General features: G+C 47.5%; 1 protein-coding gene across 1 annotated transcript in view; it reads right to left on the bottom strand.

The window, feature by feature from the left end:
* Positions 1 to 19,015, bottom strand: part of ttn.1 (titin, tandem duplicate 1) — a 252,137-nt gene that overhangs the window by 65,188 nt on the left and 167,934 nt on the right. Inside the window, exons 112-113 of the mRNA XM_083637998.1 lie at positions 1,516 to 18,822; positions 1,093 to 1,389 (exon numbers count right to left, since the gene is read on the bottom strand). Coding sequence (XP_083494124.1) covers positions 1,093 to 1,389; positions 1,516 to 18,822 — 17,604 coding nt within the window. The remainder of the gene's footprint in view (positions 1 to 1,092; positions 1,390 to 1,515; positions 18,823 to 19,015) is intronic.

Genomic DNA, 19,015 nt, shown 5'->3' with positions numbered 1-19,015 from the left:
TCGATTCGATTATACGATGCATCTCGATGCATCTCGATGCATCTTAAATCGATGCATCACTTTTTCCGCAATACATGATTTATTTTTTCTCACTTTCTTTTTTCTCACTGTGTGGCTACTTTTAAAATAAAAGTGCATTTGGAATTGCATTGTATTATGATCCATAATTAAAATAAACAACTGCATGTACTTACATTCTATTTTATTTGATTATTAAAAAAAAAAAAAAAAAAAAAAAAAAAAAAAAATTTAAATAATCGATTTTTGATATTTGTTAATCGATTCAGAATCGTCCTATTAAGCATCGCGATGCATCTCTGAATCGATTATTTTCGGCAGCTCTACTATTCCCCCGACGAACGTTATGCAGACTGCAGCTGTTTGATATGCGGGCGGTCGTGTATCGTTCCAATTTTAGTAGGACACCATATCGATCTGCCCGCCCACCATGCGAGTGCACTATCCTCCCTGCTCAGCGGACTAGGAGGGAAGTCTTGTTGAATGAATTCGTTCATCATACAGTAGCCTAGGCTACACTAACCTATGAAAATATACATTTGGGCTAGGAGGAGCAGGAAATCCCTCCGCTCGCCTTTCAATCCGGGAGCAGGGGATTTGACCTGAAAGTACACAGCAGCACGGTAATGTGGCCGTGCTGCTTGGCTCGTGTGAAAGCAATTTCTGTGGCGAGGCGGCTGGCTTTACGGGACTCCTAAACGGCAATTTTTGCGCGATCTGTGTGTGAAAGAGCCTTATCTGTTTACATTTTTGTCCCACTGATGATCACAATGATCATGGTCATAATGATGTCATAAGAGCAATTCACCTTATGACATCACTGATGATGTCATAGGCACTGATGATGTCATAGTGATGTCCCTAAGTTGTCCCTTATTGTTTACTGAACAATATTTTTTTCCTGTATAATCTGTGTATAAAATCCTGTGACTTGATCATTGTTCTGCAGTGCAGTCCATGTTCTGTGTTGTGCCCCATTTTCCAGGGACGATGAAACCAATAATATACAATAACATAAATAATAAAATAACCATGCTCCAAAAGGTGATACTCTAATAAAGCTGAAGATCATACCGTGTATTTCCTTGACAACAACAGGTACAATCATCTCCTTGGCTTCGCTCAGTCCGGCGTGGTTCTCAGCGCGGACTCTGAAGAAGTACTCAGCACCCTCCCTCAGGCCCTTACTGGTGTGGTTCATGGTCCTCACAGTGGCACACTTCACCCACTTGGTCTGTCCTTTCTCCAGAGCATCGATGAGGTAACTGGTCACTCTGCTTCCACCATCATATTCTGGTCTAGTCCACGCAATGGTAATGCTGTCCTTGGTAACATCTGCAACTCCAAGTTTCATGGGTGGACTTGGCACCTCTGTAAAGCAGAGTTAGATATATATATATAAGAGTGTAACAAAAATGCTTTAAGAAAATAGACAAGACTGTAAAGTGTTACAGTATTATTATTAAAAAAATTACTTAACCTAAACATGGCTGTTACCTGTAATCTTTGTGCCATTCTTGGCCTCCTGAGGAACGCCCACACCATACTCATTTTCTCCAATGATTCTGAAGTAATAGAAGGCTCCCTCCTGCAAGTCTTCCGCTTTGTATGTCAGTGCGTGGCAGTTGCTGGTCACAGATACCCAGGCCTTCTTACTGGCCTCACGTTTCTCAACATGGTAGGCTTTCACTGCATCACCACCGTCATTCTCGGGAGCTTCCCAGGTGAGGGTCGCAGAGTCCCGGGTCACTGCTGTAACTTTCACATTGGCGGGAGGTCCGGGAGAGTCGAGCACCTTGACGACCATGGGCAGTGTTGCTGTTCCCAACGGTGACTCAATAGTGACTGAATACTCTCCAGAGTCATTTCTTGTCGAGCTCTCAATGGTCAGCGAAGTGGTTGATTCAGTTGATTCAATGGTTCCTCTGACCTTGAGATCGACGCCCTCCTTGGCCCATGCAGCAGATGGCACAGGTTTGCCCTTGAATGGTACATTCAGAGTGAACGCTGTGCCATGCTTGACGACAAGTGTCTTGCGTGTGTCAATGTCGACATCAAACGATGGCTCTGCAGTTCTATCCATTGCCACAGCTGCATCTGAGTATAGGCTACGGACACTGCTGCCAACTTTGTTTATTGCCTTAACACAGAATTCATATTCAGCATCTGTCTTCAGGCCGGCGATGTTGAATTCCAGGCTCTTGGTCAGGGGAATGGCCTCCACCCATCGTGCCAACTCTTCAGGTGATTCAGGCACCTCCTCTTCCTCCTCCTCGTCTTCATATTCTTCTTCCTCTTCTTCCTCCACGTCTGGTTCTGGTTTGTGGATGTAGTCTCTGTATTCTACGCTGTATCCGAGAACGGGAGCACCGCCATCGGCTGTCGGTGGTTTCCAGACAACAGTCACTGTGTCCTTGGTTGAATTTATAATCTTTGGCTTGGTTGGGCGTGAAGGGACGAGCAGAGCGTCCTGTGCTCTGAATACTGCGGATGAATCACTTGGGGGACTCAGGCCAGCAGCGTTTTCAGCATAGACTCTGAAGTCATAATCACAACCCTTGCGCAGTTTAGTTGCTACTGTGGTGCATTCAACAACTGGCTCTCTGTTTACACGGACCCAGCGCATGCCTGTCTTTTCACGGCGCTCAATCACGTATCCTGTGATCGGAGTGCCTCCATCACTGGCCGGCTTGCACCAGATGAGGGTCATTGAATCCCCAGTTACAGTAGTGACCTCAACACTAGTAGGAGCAGAGGCAAATGTATATGGTTCTGTAACCTTTACAGCTTCACTCTCCAGAGATTCACCATGTCCATGCTTGTTGACAGCCAAAACTCTGAAGATATACTCATTTTCTTTGAGCAGTCCTGTGACTTTGTAGAATGTTTGTGTGAGGTCTCCCTTCACCAGTGTCCATGCCAGACGGCTGGTATCACGCTTCTCAACAACGTAATGTGTGATCTCAGCGCCACCAGCTTCCTGAGGCGGACCCCATGACAGAGTGCACTCCTCGGCGTTGAGACCCGTGATCTGCAGTGGTCCCGCTGCGGGCCCTGGCTTATCAAGAATCACACAGTTGACTGGCATGGTGACTGTTCCGGCGATGTTCTTCACAGTCAGGACATACTGGCCGGAATCTCTTCTGATGCAATCTTTCACAATGACAGAGGTGCTGGTGTCTGTTGAAACAATCTGGATTCTGGCTCTCAGCTCAATCTCCTTGCCATCCTTGGTCCAGGAGACGACAGGAGCGGGGCGACCAGCAAGGTCAGCATTGATCTTCAGTGTTTCTCCTGCCTTCACAACCACTGTGTCTCTGAACTTGACGTCCATCATGATGCGTGGTGGGTCCACATCATCTTTGACAGTGATGGAGCCAGTGTTATCAGATGGCTCACTGAACAATCCGGCTGCATTCTTAGCAATGACGCGGAAGTCATATTGGCCATTTTCTGTGAGGCCTGTCGCATCATAGTAGGTCTCGGGCACATTGGTGAAGTTGCACCTTGTCCAGCGACCCTCAGGAAGGTCTCTGCGTTCAATGATGTAGCCAGAAACCTTAGCTCCACCATCATATTCTGGTTTAGCCCAAGACAGGGAGACGGTTGTCCTGGTGACAGCGGTGACCACAGGTGTACCTGGAGGATCACATGGATCTCTGGCTGCCACAGCTTCACAGGCCTTGCTGGCTTTACCAATTCCGGAAATGTTCTCAGCATAGACACGGTACTCATACATCATGCCCTCCTCAATGCTGCTGACTTTGTATTCTGTGTCTTTGACCATGCCTCTGTTCATCTTTGCCCAAAGGATGCTAGTGCGCTCCTTCCTCTCCAGATGATATCCCAGAACAGTACTGCCTCCATCATTGACAGGCTCATTCCAAGTCACCAACATGTAGGACTTGGTGGCTATCTTGACTATGGGAGTGGAAGGAGGTCCAGGTTGTTTGAAGTTGTACTGGGCAATGATTCCAGGAGAATCCAGATATGTACTCTTTCCATAACGGTTGACAGCATAGATGCGGAACTGGTACTCTGCTCCATGTGTCAGCCGTCCAGCCTTGAAAGCTGTTCTGGCAACATTACTTGCTACCATCTGCCATTCTTGCGAGTTTGTGTCTCTCTTCTCCACAATATAGCTACTGATGCAGCAGCCACCATCATAATCTGGTGGAGACCAGGACAGTGTGATGCTGTCTGAGGTCACAGCATCCACCTTAATACCTTTAGGTGGAGCTGGTTTATCAAGGACAACAACTCCAATTTCTGCTGTGACTGTACCACCTGTGTTGGTCAGGGTGAGCTCGTATTTGCCAACCTGCTCTCTGCTAGCCTCCTTGAAGATAATCTTGGATAAGGTTGGATTGTTCAAGATGGTTATTGATGAGGTTTGCTTGAGAGGAAGGCCATCCTTCTTCCAGGATACAACAGGCTTAGGCCTACCTCTCACTGGGACCTCAATGGTGAGGTCATCCCCAGCCTTTACACTGTATGTGGTGAATAGCAAGTTGATACTGGGCTCAATTGCAATATCCTTTGCAACCACAGGCAATCCCACCTCCTTAGGCTCACTCTTTCCCTTCTCGTTGATTGAAACAACTCTGAATAAATAGGTTTCGTTGGGAGTCAGATTAGGGATAGTTGCTTCAGTCACCTTGACTGTAGATGCTGTCCCCCACTTATCACCACTCTTAGGCTTAAACTCTACATTGTAGCACATGACTTTGCTTCCACCATCATGTGCGGGCTTCTCCCATGCCAGTGATACACTGGTCTTTGTGACATCAGTAACAGAAACCTTGCTTGGTGGAAGAGGCACCTCAGACACTTTAAGTTCTTTAGTTTCAACCATCTGTCCTTGGCCATATTCATTAACTGCACAGACTCTGAAGTAGAAAATGCCACCCTCAGGCAGCTCTTCAATCTTGAATGTGTTTGCTGTGCAATTGTTGGTCACTGTAGTGTAGGCCTTCCTGACAGACTCTCTCTTCTCTACGATGTAGTTTGTGATTTTAGCACCACCATCAGTGAGTGGAGCATCCCAGGCAAGAGTGACTGAATCCTTCTTGAGCTCCTTTACAGCAAAGTTCTGTGGTGCACTTGGTGTATCCAGAATTCTCACAGCAACTACGGCAGATTTGGTTCCACTGGCGTTTTCCAGGGTCAGTGAGTATTTACCACTGTCAAAGCGGTTGACATTGTCAATGACAAGCATAGTGTATGAACTAGTGGCCTCAACCACAGCACGGTCAGTGAGAACATCGTCCACCTTCTCCCATTTGACAACAGGTTCAGGTCTTCCTCTGATGGCGACAAACAGACGCAGAGTTCCACTAGCACGGACAGACACCACTTTTCTGAGGTCGGCATCCAGCTCAATCTCTGGAGCCTCTGCTCTGTCAGAAGTGACCACGGTGCCGTGGACATTAGCAGCCTCTCCCACTCCCTCTGAGTTGATGGCGCAGACACGGAACTGGTACTCTCCACCGTCCTTCAGGTCTGTGATAGTGAGTTTAGTCGCTTGAATACCAGTGGGTGGAGTGCACATGGTCCATTCTTTCTCAGCTGCTGCATCCACTGCTGGTGCTACTTCTGTCTCCTCTGCATCTTCTGGCACTGGTGTATATTCCCTCATTTCAACAATGTAGCCCTTGACGTAGGCACCACCATCAAAATCAGGTTTGCGCCAGGACAGAGACACAGTGGACTTGGTGTAGTCTATCACCTTAGGATGGTGTGGAGGACCAGGTGGTGTGGTGGCATCACATGCTCTCTGGAGTAGGGACACTTCACTATGGTCTCCCATTCCAGCCTCGTTCTCAGCGGTGACACGGAACTCATAGAAGTGATCTGTCATGAGACCTGTGACCTTGAAGTGCGTGTCAGTCAGTTTCTGCCTGTTGCACTTGGTCCACCTCACACCATCCTTATCACGCTTCTCAAGGTGGTAGCCATCAATGTCTGCTCCACCAGTTAGCTCTGGTGCAGTCCATGACAGAACCATAGAATCCTTTTTGATTTCACTTGCCTCTGGAGTTCCAGGAGCACTAGGTGGCTTGTATGGATTGCGTGCAATGACAGGTTCAGTCTCCAAATAATCACCAACACCATATTTGTTGACTGCCCTGACTCTGAAGATGTACTCGTTTCCAGCCATCAAGTTAGTTATTTTGTAGTACAGAGCCTGGATGTTAGGTGCAGCCACCATCCAGGACAACCTGCTTGTCTCTCTCTTCTCAAGGATGTAGTGAGTGATATCAGCACCACCATCCAGACTTGGCTCAGACCAGGAAAGGATGCACCTATCAGCCATAACTCCAGTCACCTTGATGGGTCCAACGGGAGGACCTGGTTTATCCAGGACCTTGACAGTAATGGGGAAGGTCTTCACACCACCCAAATTTGTGAGGCTGAGGTCATAGTGGCCACTATCAAGCTTGGTGACATCCTTGATGGCAAGGGCGGCACGTTTCTGTGTGTTTTTCACTTCAAAGCGCAGAGCCTTGTCCATCTCCTTGCCCTCCTTCAGCCAGAGAACATCAGGAAGTGGTTTTCCATAGATGTCTGCATCGAGAAGTAGGTTTTCTCCAGCATTGATCACAATGACATCATTGTATTTGGGATCCATGGAGGCCCTTGGTGGTTCAATTTCATCAGTAGCAGTGATAGGTCCAGAGCTGTCAGATGGCTTGCTGAAGGTTCCAACTGCATTTCTGGCAATGACTCTGAATTCATATTGATCGTTTTCTGTCAGCCCAGTGATGGTATAGTTAGTCTCAATTATATTAGTGAAGTTAACTCTTACCCAGTGTACCTCAGGGGAGGCTAGATCTTTCCTTTCTACAATGTATCCATTCACTTTGCTGCCACCGTCATATTGAGGCTTGGTCCACTGAATCTTAATTAAGTTCTTAGAAATAGTTACAGCTTCAGGAGCACCAGGAGGATCACAAGGATCACGAGCAACAAAGGAGTCAGACACTTTGCTGCATCTGCCAATGCCAACAATATTTTCAGCAGAGACCCTGAATTCATATCCAATTCCCTCTTCAAGATTGCATATCTTGAACTCATTCTCAGTGATGAGAATCTTGTTCAGTTTGTGCCACAAGATACTGCTTCTCTCCTTGCTTTCCAGATGGTAACCAATAACTGTGCTGCCACCATCATTGACTGGCTCATTCCATTCAATTATCATCATCTCCTTGGTTGCAGACTTGACTTGTGGTGTTCCAGGAGGCCCAGGTGGTTTGTATGGATACTGCACAACAATGGCTTTGGAGTCCAGAGACACGCCCTTTCCATATCTGTTTTCAGCTATGATTCTGAACTGGTATTCTGCACCAGTCTTCAACTTGGAGATCTTGCAAGCTGTCCTAGCAAGCTGTGCAGTGACTGTCTGCCATGTTGTGGTGGTGGTATCTCTCTTCTCCACTATATAGTTCTTTACCTGACATCCACCTGTGTATGTAGGGGGCTCCCAGGAGAGATGGACAAAGGTGTTGCTCACCTCAACAACCTTGATTGGACCTGTTGGTGGGCCAGGCTTGTCAAGAATAACGAGACCCATGTCCTCAGTAATTGTGCCAGCAGCATTAGTTGCTGTAATGGTATATTTGCCAAAGTCCTCCTTGCTTGCCTCAGTGATCTTAATGCCAGTTGTTGTTGGAGTGTTAATCACATTGACTTTGGATGTCACATTCAGAGCCTGACCATCCTTGGTCCAGGTGACTTTGGGTTTGGGCCTGCCAAGCACAGGGAATTCCAACTTCAGATCTTTTCCAGCCAGTACACTGTAAGTGTTGAATTGCATCTTAATGCTGGGCTCGATGGTCATGTCGCCAGCAGTGACAGATGCAGCAAGTGGCTTGGGCTCACTCTTTCCCTTCTCATTGTGAGCAATGATACGGAATAGATATTCTGTTCCAGCAGTCAGGCCTGTCACGGTGCCCTCACATGTCTTTGTATTTGTTACAACTCCCCACTTATCTGTGCCCTTAGGCTGCATCTCAATGAGGTAGCCAGCAATCCTACTGCCACCATCATGCTCAGGTTTCTCCCAGGCCAGAGAGGCACTGACCTTGGTGACGTCAGTGAGGAAGACTTTCCCAACAGGCAGAGGCACCTCAGAGGCTTTGGAGGCTGTCTTGGTTTCAACACCCTGACCGACTCCAAATTCATTCTCAGCCATGACTCTGAAGTAGTACATAGCTCCCTCAACTAGATTCTCAACCTTGAATGTTGTCTTGGTGCATTTGGTGGATACATTGGCATATGCCTTCCTGGTTGATTCACGTTTGTCAATGACATAGTTCTTGATTTTGGAACCTCCGTCAATAAGTGGTGCATCCCATACAAGAGTGACAGAGTCCTTCTTGATGTCTTTCACAACAAGGTTCAGAGGGGCCCCAGGTGTATCCAGGACTTTAACAGTCACAAACTCAGACACAGAGCCACTGCTGTTGGTAAGGGTCAGGGTATATTTTCCTGAGTCGCCCCTGTCACATGAGTCAATCGACAGCTGTGTGGAGGTGAGAGCCTTCTCAACCACTGACCTCTCGGTCAGGTCACCCTCATCCTTAGTCCACTTGATCTCAGGAGTTGGTCTGCCCTTGAATGGAATATGGATTCTAACAGATCCTCCAGCTTTCATAGTAATGCCCTTCCTCAGCTCAGAGTCCAAGTGGATCTCTGGTGGCTCCACCTTCTCCTCTGGCTTAGCTGTTCCAGAGATCGCAGCTGGCTCACCAACTCCCAGTTTGTTCAGAGCACACACCTGGACCTTGTATTCCTGGCCCTCAGTGAGTTTAGTAATTTCATATTTGTTGAGACGTAGGCCAGTGGGTGGAGTAACCATAGTCCACACTTCCTCCTCAGCTTTGCAGACTTCCACAATGTATCCCTGGATAGCAGTGCCACCATCAGATAAGGGCTTGCCCCATGACACTGTGATTGAGCTCTTTGTGGAGTCAATCACGTTCACATATGCTGGTGGACTAGGCTTGTACTTGGGATCAGAGGCCTTGTAGTATGACGTTGGCAGGGTCGGCTCTCCCACTCCAGCCACATTCTCAGCAGCCACTCTGAACTCATACTCATGGCCAGTGGTGAGGCCTGTCACTCTAAAGGAGAGGTCAGTGACCTTCTGCCTGTTGCATCTAGTCCATTTGATGCCAGCTCTGTCCTTCTTTTCAATTATGTAACTTGTGATCTCACTACCACCATCGCTCTCAGGGGCAGACCAGGTGACGGTCATGCCATCATGGGCAATGTTGGAGACATCCTCAATGTGAGGTGCACCAGGAGGAACAAATGGAGTCTTCATGATCACTCCTCCAGACACCAAAGGCTCACTGACACCATAGCCATTCACTGCCATGACACGGAACATATACTCATTGCCCTCGAGCAGTTTGGTGACTTTGTAACATGTGGTGTCACAGCTGTTGGAAACAACGGTCCAAGCTAGACGGCTGGTCTCTCTCCTCTGAATGAGGTAGTGTGCAATGGCACTGCCGCCATCATGCAGAGGGGCACGCCATGCCAGTGTGCATCTATCTTCAGCTATTCCAGTGATGTGGAGAGGTCCTTCACATGGGCTAGGCCTGTCCAGGACTACAACCTTGAATGGAACCGTTTCTGTGCCAGCAACATTTGTCAGCTGGAGTGTGTAAAGTCCACCATCAATTCTGACACAATCCTTAATGACAATCATGGCATGGCTTTCTGCATTTCGGATCTCCAGTCTGAGTGTATTCTCAACTGGCTTTTCATCCTTGAACCACTGAATTGTAGGCAGTGGCTTGCCATGGACATCAGCGTCCAGCTTGAATGTCTCTCCAGCATGGATAACAATGGTCTTGGTGAATGCGGGGTCAATGGAGAATTTTGGTGCCTCCACCTCATCACTTGCAATGATTGGTCCACTGTTGTAAGATGGCTTGCTGATGGTGCCAACAGCATTTTTAGCAATGACTCTGAAGTCATACTGTGCATTTTCAGTCAGGCCAGTGACAGTGAACTGGGTCTCAATCACATTAGTGAAGTTGGCCCTTATCCAGCGGCCTTCTGGCAGATCACGCTTCTCAACAGTGTAGCCAGTAATTTTACTGCCACCGTCATACTCAGGTTTGGTCCACTGAATGACAATGGTGTCTTTGGTCACATGGATGGCTTCTGGTGTGCCAGGAGGATCACATGGGTCACGTGCAAAGCAGCCCTCTGAGATCTTGCTGCACCTGCCAATGCCAACAATATTCTCAGCATATACCCTGTATTCATATTCAATACCCTCCTCTAAGGGGTGACTCTTCAAACTAGTCTCATGAAGAAGTGTCTTGTTGATCTTGACCCAGAGAATACTGTTTCTCTCTTTCCTTTCAAGATGGTAGCCAAGGACTGGACTGCCTCCATCTGAGACAGGCTCGTTCCACTCAACAATCTGGTAGTCCTTAGAGAGGGAAGAGATAAAGGGAGTTCCTGCTGGACCTGGCTCCCGGTAAGGGTACTGAGCAACCACGGCAGATGAATCCAGACCATAACTCTTGCCATAGCGATTCTGAGCAATGATCTTGAACTGGTACTCAGCTCCAGTCTTCAGCCTAGGTACTTTGAGTGTGGTTCTGGCACAACTAATGCTGACATTCTCCCATGCTTGTGTAGTAGTATCTCTCTTCTGCACAATGTAGTTGGAGATCGGGCTGCCACCATTGTGCTTTGGTGTGTCCCATGAAATAGTCACACTCTGTGTTGTGATTTCATCAAACCTAACAGGGCCTGAGGGAGGGCCTGGTTTATCAAGAACAATGATTTCAATTGTTGTGTCCTTCTTTCCAGCTGCGTTAGCCACATTTATACTGTACATGCCACCATCATCACCTGCTGCCTCCTTAATGCTCAGTGTTGTATGTGTTGGTGTGTTGGTAATGTTGACTCTGGTAGTGAACTTATGCGCAGCGCCATCTTTAGACCATGTGACTGTTGGTTTAGGACGTCCAAATATGGGGATGACAACATTCAGGTCTTTGCCCACCTTGACACTGTAGCTGCTGAATGCTGGTCTAACATCTGGCTCAAAGACCAAGTCCTTGGTCATCACTGGACTAGCGAGGACTTTGGGGTCGCTCTTTCCCTTATCATTGATAGCAGTGACTCTGAAAAGATACTCCTCTCCCTGGTTCAGATTGGAAACAGTAGCCTCCATTGTCTTGAATGTATTAACACCAGACCACTTATCCGCGCCCTTAACTTGCACCTCGAGCAGGTACTGCGTGACTTTGCTGCCACCATCATATTCAGGCTTTTGCCAGGCCAAAGAAATGCTGGTTTTGGTTTGGTCAGTAATACTCAAGTTCTTTGGTGACTGAGGTACCTCTGAGACCTTTAGAGCATCACCAGTTGCTGCAGGTATGCCAACACCATGTGCATTCTCAGCAAGGACTCTGAAGTAGTAACTGCAGCCCTCTTGAAGTGGCTCAATCTTCCATGAAAGTGTGTGGCAATTTGTCACCACAGCTGCATATGTTTTGCGTGTGCTCTCTCTCTTTTCAACAATGTAGTTTTTGATCTTGGATCCACCGTCTAACAGAGGGGCTTCCCATGCCAGTGTCACTGATTGATTTGTTATTTCTTTCACCTTCAGGTTGACTGGAGCACTTGGTGTGTCGAGAACACGGACAACAACAAAAGCAGATTTTGTTCCACTGGAGTTCTCAACAGTGACTGTGTATTTTCCACTGTCGTCTCTGCTCATCTTGTCAATTACAAGGGAGGTGTAACTGCTGGTCACCTCAACCTGAGCAGTCTCCTTGAGTGCTGCTTCATCTTTGTCCCACTTGACGGTAGGTGCGGGCCTTCCTCTGATGGGAATGAACAGTCTAAGGGAAGCTCCGGCCTTAATGGTCACAATCTTCCTCAGCTCTGGGTCAATGTCAAGGTCTGGCTCTTCTGCCCTGTCCTGGGCAACAATGGCCCCAGAGACATCAGCATGCTCACCAACCCCAACCTTGTTGATCGCACAAACTCTAAACTTGTATGCTTGATTTTCCTTCAGGTTTACAGCTTCAAACTTGGTCTTCTTGATGCCTGTTGGTGGTGTGCACATTATCCATTCCTCAGCAGGTGCATCTGTGGCAGGGGCCTCAGCTGCCTCTTCTGATGCTGCTGTGGTGGTGCAGCATTCAACAATGTATCCCTGAATCTCACAGCCACCATCATCAATGGGCTTGGACCATGACAGAAAGACTGATGTTTTGGTTGTGTCAGTAACTTTGGGGTTGTGTGGTTGGCCAGGCCTGAAGATAGGATCAACAGCTTTGTAGAACACAGTTGAGGAGCTTGGCTCACCAACACCAGCAACATTCTCAGCTGCAACTCTGAATTCGTAAGTATGGCTTTCCAGGAGTGCAGTGATCTTGAAAGTTAAGTCAGTTACTGTCTTCCTATTGCATCTGGTCCACTTTACACCCTCCTTATCGTGTTTCTCAATGATATAACTGGTGATGGGACTGCCTCCATCATTAGAGGGAGCCTCCCAGGTGAGCACCATTGAATCCTTCTTAATATTAGAAATCTCCAAGGTCTTGGGTGCTTCAGGGGGCACATATGGATCTTTGATTATGACAGCAGCAGACTCAAGTGGCGCACCCACTCCAAACTGGTTGACACCACGGACTTTGAAGATGTACTCATTTCCTTCCAGGAGCTTAGTAACGTTAAGGCAGGTATTCTCCACTTTGGAGTCAATAACAGTCCAAACCAGTCTGCTTGTCTCTCTCCTCTCCACAATGTAGTGAGAGATCTTGCTGCCGCCATCTTGCAGTGGTGGTTTCCAAGCAAGGCAGCATCGATCTTGGCCAACACCTGTGACAACCAGAGGGCCCTGTGCTTCTCCAGGTTTATCCAAAACAACCACATTGACCTGCACAGTCTTCTCTCCCCCTGGATTCCTCAGCAGCAGAGTATATTGACCTCCGTCACTAAGTTTAGCCTCCTTCACACTGATGAAAGCATGTTTGCTTGTGTTCTTAATCTCTCTATGGATAGTGTTGCCCAGTTCCTGCTCTCCCTTCATCCAGTGGATAGAGGGCAATGGTTTGCCATGAACATCTGCATCAATCTTGAAATTGTCTCCAGCATTGACGACAAGAGTCTGTGTGTACTCTGGGTCAATGCTGAAACGTGGTGGCTCAATCTCATCCTTGGCAGTGATGGGACCGGTGCTGTAAGAGGGGCCACTGAAAACCCCGGCGGCATTTCTGGCAATGACACGGAACTCATACTGCTGGTTCTCCACAAGCCCTGTGGCAACATATTCTGTCTCAATGACATTGGTGAAGTTAGCCTTCAGCCAGCGGCCCTCAGGAAGCTCCTTCTTCTCCACTACATAGCCTGTGACCTTTGCACCACCATCATACTCAGGCTTGGTCCACACAATGGTCACAGTGTCCTTAGTAATCTTGGTGGCCTCAGGTGTGCCACAAGGATCACACGGATCTCTAGCAATGTGACCTTCAGACAATTTACTCACTTTGCCTATTCCAACAATGTTTTCAGCATACACTCTGTATTCATATTCCATTCCTGCTTCTAGGCCAGTGGATTTGAAGGTTTGGTCTGTGATGATAGATTTGTTCAGCTTGACCCAGAGAATGCTATTTCTCTCTTTGCGATCAAGATGATAGCCCAGAATAGTAGTTCCACCATCATTCACAGGCTCATTCCATATCACCACCATGCTGTCCTTAGTGGAGGCTGCAATGCTGGGTGTTCCTGGGGGTCCTGGGAGCTTGTATGGGTACTGAGCCACAACACAATCTGAGACCAAAACTGGACCTTTTCCATATCTGTTTTCTGCTGTGATTCTAAACTGATACTCAGAGCCAGTCTTCAACCTTCCTGCCTTGATCTTGGTCCTAGCTAGGTTAGAAGATACAACTATCCAGTCTTGAGTGTTTGTGTCTCTCTTTTCCACAATGTAGTTTTTGATGGTGCAACCACCATCATATCCTGGTGGGTTCCAGGAGATGGTTACACTGTCGGCTGTGACCTCCTCCACCTTAACTGGACCATGTGGCTGACCTGGTTTGTCAAGAACAACAATGCCAATGTCTGTCGTCGTTTCTCCTGCTGTGTTGCTGAGAGTGATGAGGTAGTGGCCAACATCATCTTTAGCAGCCTCTTTAATCGTGAGGTTGAGCAGTGTGTCTGTGGCGCCAAAGTTCACTCTAGAAGTCCTTTTTAGAGTCTCCCCATCCTTCACCCAGGAGACAGCTGCTTTAGGACGTGCAACATATGGAACCTCCACTGTCAGGTCTTCTCCTGCCAGCACACTGAATGTGTTGAACAACAGTTTGGCAGCTGGAGCAATCACAAGATCCTTGACAATCACAGGTACACCGATTTGACGTGGGTCACTGGTTCCCTTCTCATTTTTGGCTGATACGCGGAACATGTATTCTTCACCTGCGTTAAGTCCAGTTATGGTAGCTTCCGTTTCTTTCACAATACAAGCCTGACTCCACTTATCAACACCCTTAGGCTGGATCTCAACAACATAACAGCCCACTCTGCTGCCTCCGTCATGCTCTGGCTTCTCCCAGGACAGAGTGACACTGTTCTTGGTAACATCCTTGAGAGTGATTTTGCCAGGTGGCTGTGGTTTCTCAGAGACCTTGACTGACTCACCTGTCTCAATAGGTAGGCCAATGCCGTATTCATTCTCAGCCAAAACTCTAAAGTAGTAGTTGCATCCTTCATGGAGCTGATCAACTGTGAAGGTGGTGCTATGGCACATAGCACTGACTGTGGCATATGCTTTCCTTGTGGACTCCCGCTTTTCAACAATGTAGTTCTTAATCTTAACTCCTCCATCATTTACTGGAGGATCCCAAATAAGAGAGACAGATTCCTTTGTGACAGCATTAATCTTCAGATTCTGTGGGGCACTAGGTGTATCAAGCACTCTGACTTGGACAGTAACTGTCTTGGATCCAGAGCTGTTCTCAACTGTGAGGTTGTACTTTCCACTGTCAAATCTATTGACATTTTCAATTACAAGTGATGTGTATGATGTTGTGCTCTCAATGGTTGCCCTCTCAATACTCTCAGCATCCTCTTTGGTCCATTTGGCCGTCGGTGCTGGTCTGCCTCTAATGGGCACAAACAGTCTAAGTGAGCAGCAGGCTCTAAGGCTGACAACCTTGCGGAGTTCAACATCCAAGTCAAGCTCAGGTGGGAGAAGCCTGTCCTCAGCCTTGCTGTTGTCTGGCACAGATGCAGCCTCTCCAATTCCTTCACTGTTCATAGCAGAGATGTTAATCATGTACTCCTGGTTCTCTTTCAGGTCGACAATGGTGAATGAGTTGGCAAGGAGTCCATCTTTGGGTGTCACAATGGTCCATTCCTCCTCTTCCTCCTTCTCAGATGGGATGCAGGTCTCCACAATGTAGCCAGTGATGTCAGAGCCACCATCATATATAGGTTTGTTCCAGGCGACAGTAATTGAGGACTTAGTTGTGTCCAGGATTCTGGGGTTGCATGGAGGCCCTGGCTGGTCCAGTGGATCAGTGGCCTTGTATAATATACTGGAGGCACTTGGTGCACTCAATCCAGCAGCATTCTCAGCGGTTATTCTGAATTTATATTCATGTCCTACAAGAAGGGCTGTTGCCTTGAACTGTAGATCCTTGACCTTCCTCCTGTTGCATTTGACCCAGCGGAGGCCAATGCTGTCCTTCCTCTCAATGTTGTAGTTGGTGATGGGGCAGCCTCCATCGCTCTGGGGGGCTTGCCACATCACAAACATTGAATCTTTAGTGACAGCTGTCACTTCCACATTCTGTGGAGGATCTGGAACAACATATGGATTGTCTGCAATAGTGGGCTCTGAATCAAGAGGCTCGCCAAGTCCATATTTGTTTACTGCCATCACTCTGAATATGTATTCATTTCCTTTGAGCAGCTTGGTCACCTTGTATTGTGTAACTTGCAGGTCTGAAGCAACGTTGGTCCATGCCAGTCTGCTTGATTCACGCTTCTCAATCACATAGCCATCAATCTTGGCACCGCCATCATCTGCAGGTGGATCCCACGTCACTACACAGTTGTCAGCTGTGATATCAGATACCTTAAGAGGTCCGCCTGGTGGTCCGGGCCTGTCGAGCACTTTAACATTAAAGATGTGCTTAGCAAATCCACCGACATTAGTGGCAGTCAGAACAAATTCTCCTCCATCTGTTCTGACAGAGTCCTTGTTGATCAGAGTAGTCGTCAGTTCAGTGAACTTCACCTCCAGTTTCATTGTGTTCTCAACCTCCTTTCCATTCCTTGTCCAAACCATGGAAGGGATTGGTTGACCAGCAATGTCAGCGCCAAGCTTAAAAGACTCCCCTGCCTTTAGAAGGACAACATCCTTGAAGATGGCATCAACCATAATACGTGGCTCAATGATATCATCCTTGCAGATAATTGGATCTGAGGTCTCGGAAGGTATGCTGACTGCACCAGCTGAATTTCTGGCTATGACACGGAACTCATAGGAAGCGTCCTGACTCAGTCCACTGACAGTGAATGTGGTCTCAATGATGTTGGTGAAGTTTGCTCTGATCCAGCGACCAGCAGGTAGATCTCTCTTCTCCACTATGTAGCCAGTGATCTTGAAGCCACCATCATACTCAGGCTTTGTCCATTGAATGGTGATGACATTCTTGTTAACGAAAATGGGCACAGGTTGACCTGGTGGGTCTACAGGGTCCAACGCTAGCATTGCCTCTGAAGCCTTGCTGGGCTTACCGATTCCAGCCATATTCTCAGCCATGACACGGAACTCATAGGCAGAGCCAGCTTCAAGCCCAGTGGTTTTGAAGATGTTTCCTATCACTGTTGATTTGCTGATCTTCTGCCACATGATGCTGCTTCTCTCTTTCCTCTCAATGTGATATCCAATAACTTCATTTCCACCATCATTCACAGGCTCATTCCAGCCAATTGTCATTGTGTCCTTGGTGAATTCAACAACCTTAGGAGTACCAGGAGGTCCTGGTACCTTGAATGGATAAGCAGCCACCACAGCCTCTGAGATGATGGGAGGTCCAACGCCATACCTGTTCTTCGCCTTCACTCTTAACTGGTATTCTGATCCAGTGTTCAGACGTATGGCTTTAAACATGGTACGAATGACCGTGGAAGATAGCTCAGTCCATGTCTGGCTGGTAGTGTCTCTGATCTCAACCACATAGTTGTTGATGGGAACACCTCCGTCATTCTCAGGAGTGTCCCATGCAAAGATGCAATATGTACGAGATATCTCCACAATCTTAATTGGTCCCTTGGGTGGCCCAGGAACATCATGTACTTTTACAATTATGTTGTCTGACACAGAACCGACTATGTTCTTTCCTGTCATGGTATATGTGCCACTGTCGGCTCTGATGCATTCATTGATGCTTAAGACAACAGTAGCAGCAGTGGTCTCCACATTGATTCTCTGAGTAAGCTTTAGGGCTGCGCCATCCATCTGCCAAGAGATAGTTGGTCTAGGACGTCCCATAACTGGAATCTCAACCTTGATATCATCTCCTGCTTTGGCAATGACAGTCTTCTGGCATACACCGCGCAGGTCAAACTCAGGCAGGGAAGAAGATTCCTTGATAACAATTGGCTTGCTCTCACGAGGGGCACTTCTACCAGACTGGTTGACGGCCATTACACGGAAGATGTACTCCTCATTCTCATTGAGATTCTTTACTGTGAAGTCCATGCTCTTCACTGTTGTTACATGGGCCCACTGATCAGTTCCCTTCTTTGTGGCTTCAAGGACATATCCGGTAAGTCTGCTTCCACCGTCGTGCCTAGGTTTTGTCCATGCCAGACTCACAGAGCTCTTAGTGACATCAGTAGGTATGATACTCTCTGGAGGAGTAGGTGCTTGGGATGCACGAATTGGATCAGTAGTCTCAACCGCCTCACCAATGCCATACTCATTCTCAGCAGACACTCTGAAGTAGTATTCACAGCCCTCGCCCAGCTCAGGGATCGTGGCTGAAGTGGTTGGGCACTTTGTGATAATAGTAGCATAGGCCTTGCGTGTTGATTCTCTCTTCTCAATGATGTAGTTTGTGATCTTGGCTCCACCATCAATGAGAGGCAACTCCCACTGAAGAGTGATGCTCTCCTTGCTAATATTCAGTGGTTTCAGATTAAGCGGAGGTCCGGGTGTATCCAGAACTCTAACATTAATAGGGGCACTCTTCTTTCCAGCTGAGTTTTCGAGGGTCAGCTCATATTTGCCCGCATCGATCCTTGAACTGTCAGGGATGATCAACATGGTGAATGACTCTGTGCTGTCGATGACGGCACGTGAGACAGGACCACCTTCCTTTGTCCAGGTGACTGCAGGAGCAGGGCGTCCCTTGATTGGCACAAAGAGGCGAATGGAGCAGCCGGCCCTGACGACGAGGGTTCTCCTCAGCTCAATATCCAACTCCAGATCAGGCTCTACCGGACGTTCCACAACCTCAACCAGCTCCTGAGTCTCGGCAGGTTCACCCATTCCTTCAGCATTCACAGCGCTGATTCTGAAGTGGTATTTTGCTCCAGTCTCCAAGTCGGGAACGACAAACTCTGTGATCCTAAGTAGAGAGGATGTGTCCTTAACCCATTCTTCTGTGCCTTCCTTCTTGTGCTCAATCATGTATCCAGTGACTTCAAGTCCACCATCCTCAAGGGGTTTGCCCCAGTTCAGAGTGGCAGTGGTCTTGGTTGTGTCTGTAACTCTTGGGTTGAATGGAGGTCCAGGCACATCTGAAAAACGCACGAGAAGTGATCAGGGCCATTTAAAACAAAATACAGAATAAAACAGCATCGCATATAAATTGTGAAATTTGATTTGAGGCAATAATCTTTCTGTTAACTTTCCTGATAAATTTAAACACAATATGTTATGGCTAATATTTAAAAACTGAATTTGGAAGGCTTATTGACTTTTTTACTAACT

This window comes from Poromitra crassiceps (assembly GCF_964638095.1).
Source record: "Poromitra crassiceps genome assembly, chromosome: 6".
NCBI lineage: Eukaryota > Metazoa > Chordata > Actinopteri > Beryciformes > Melamphaidae > Poromitra > Poromitra crassiceps.
The sequence above is the reverse complement of the archived record's forward strand: the minus strand, read 5'-3'. Positions and strand labels throughout refer to the sequence as shown.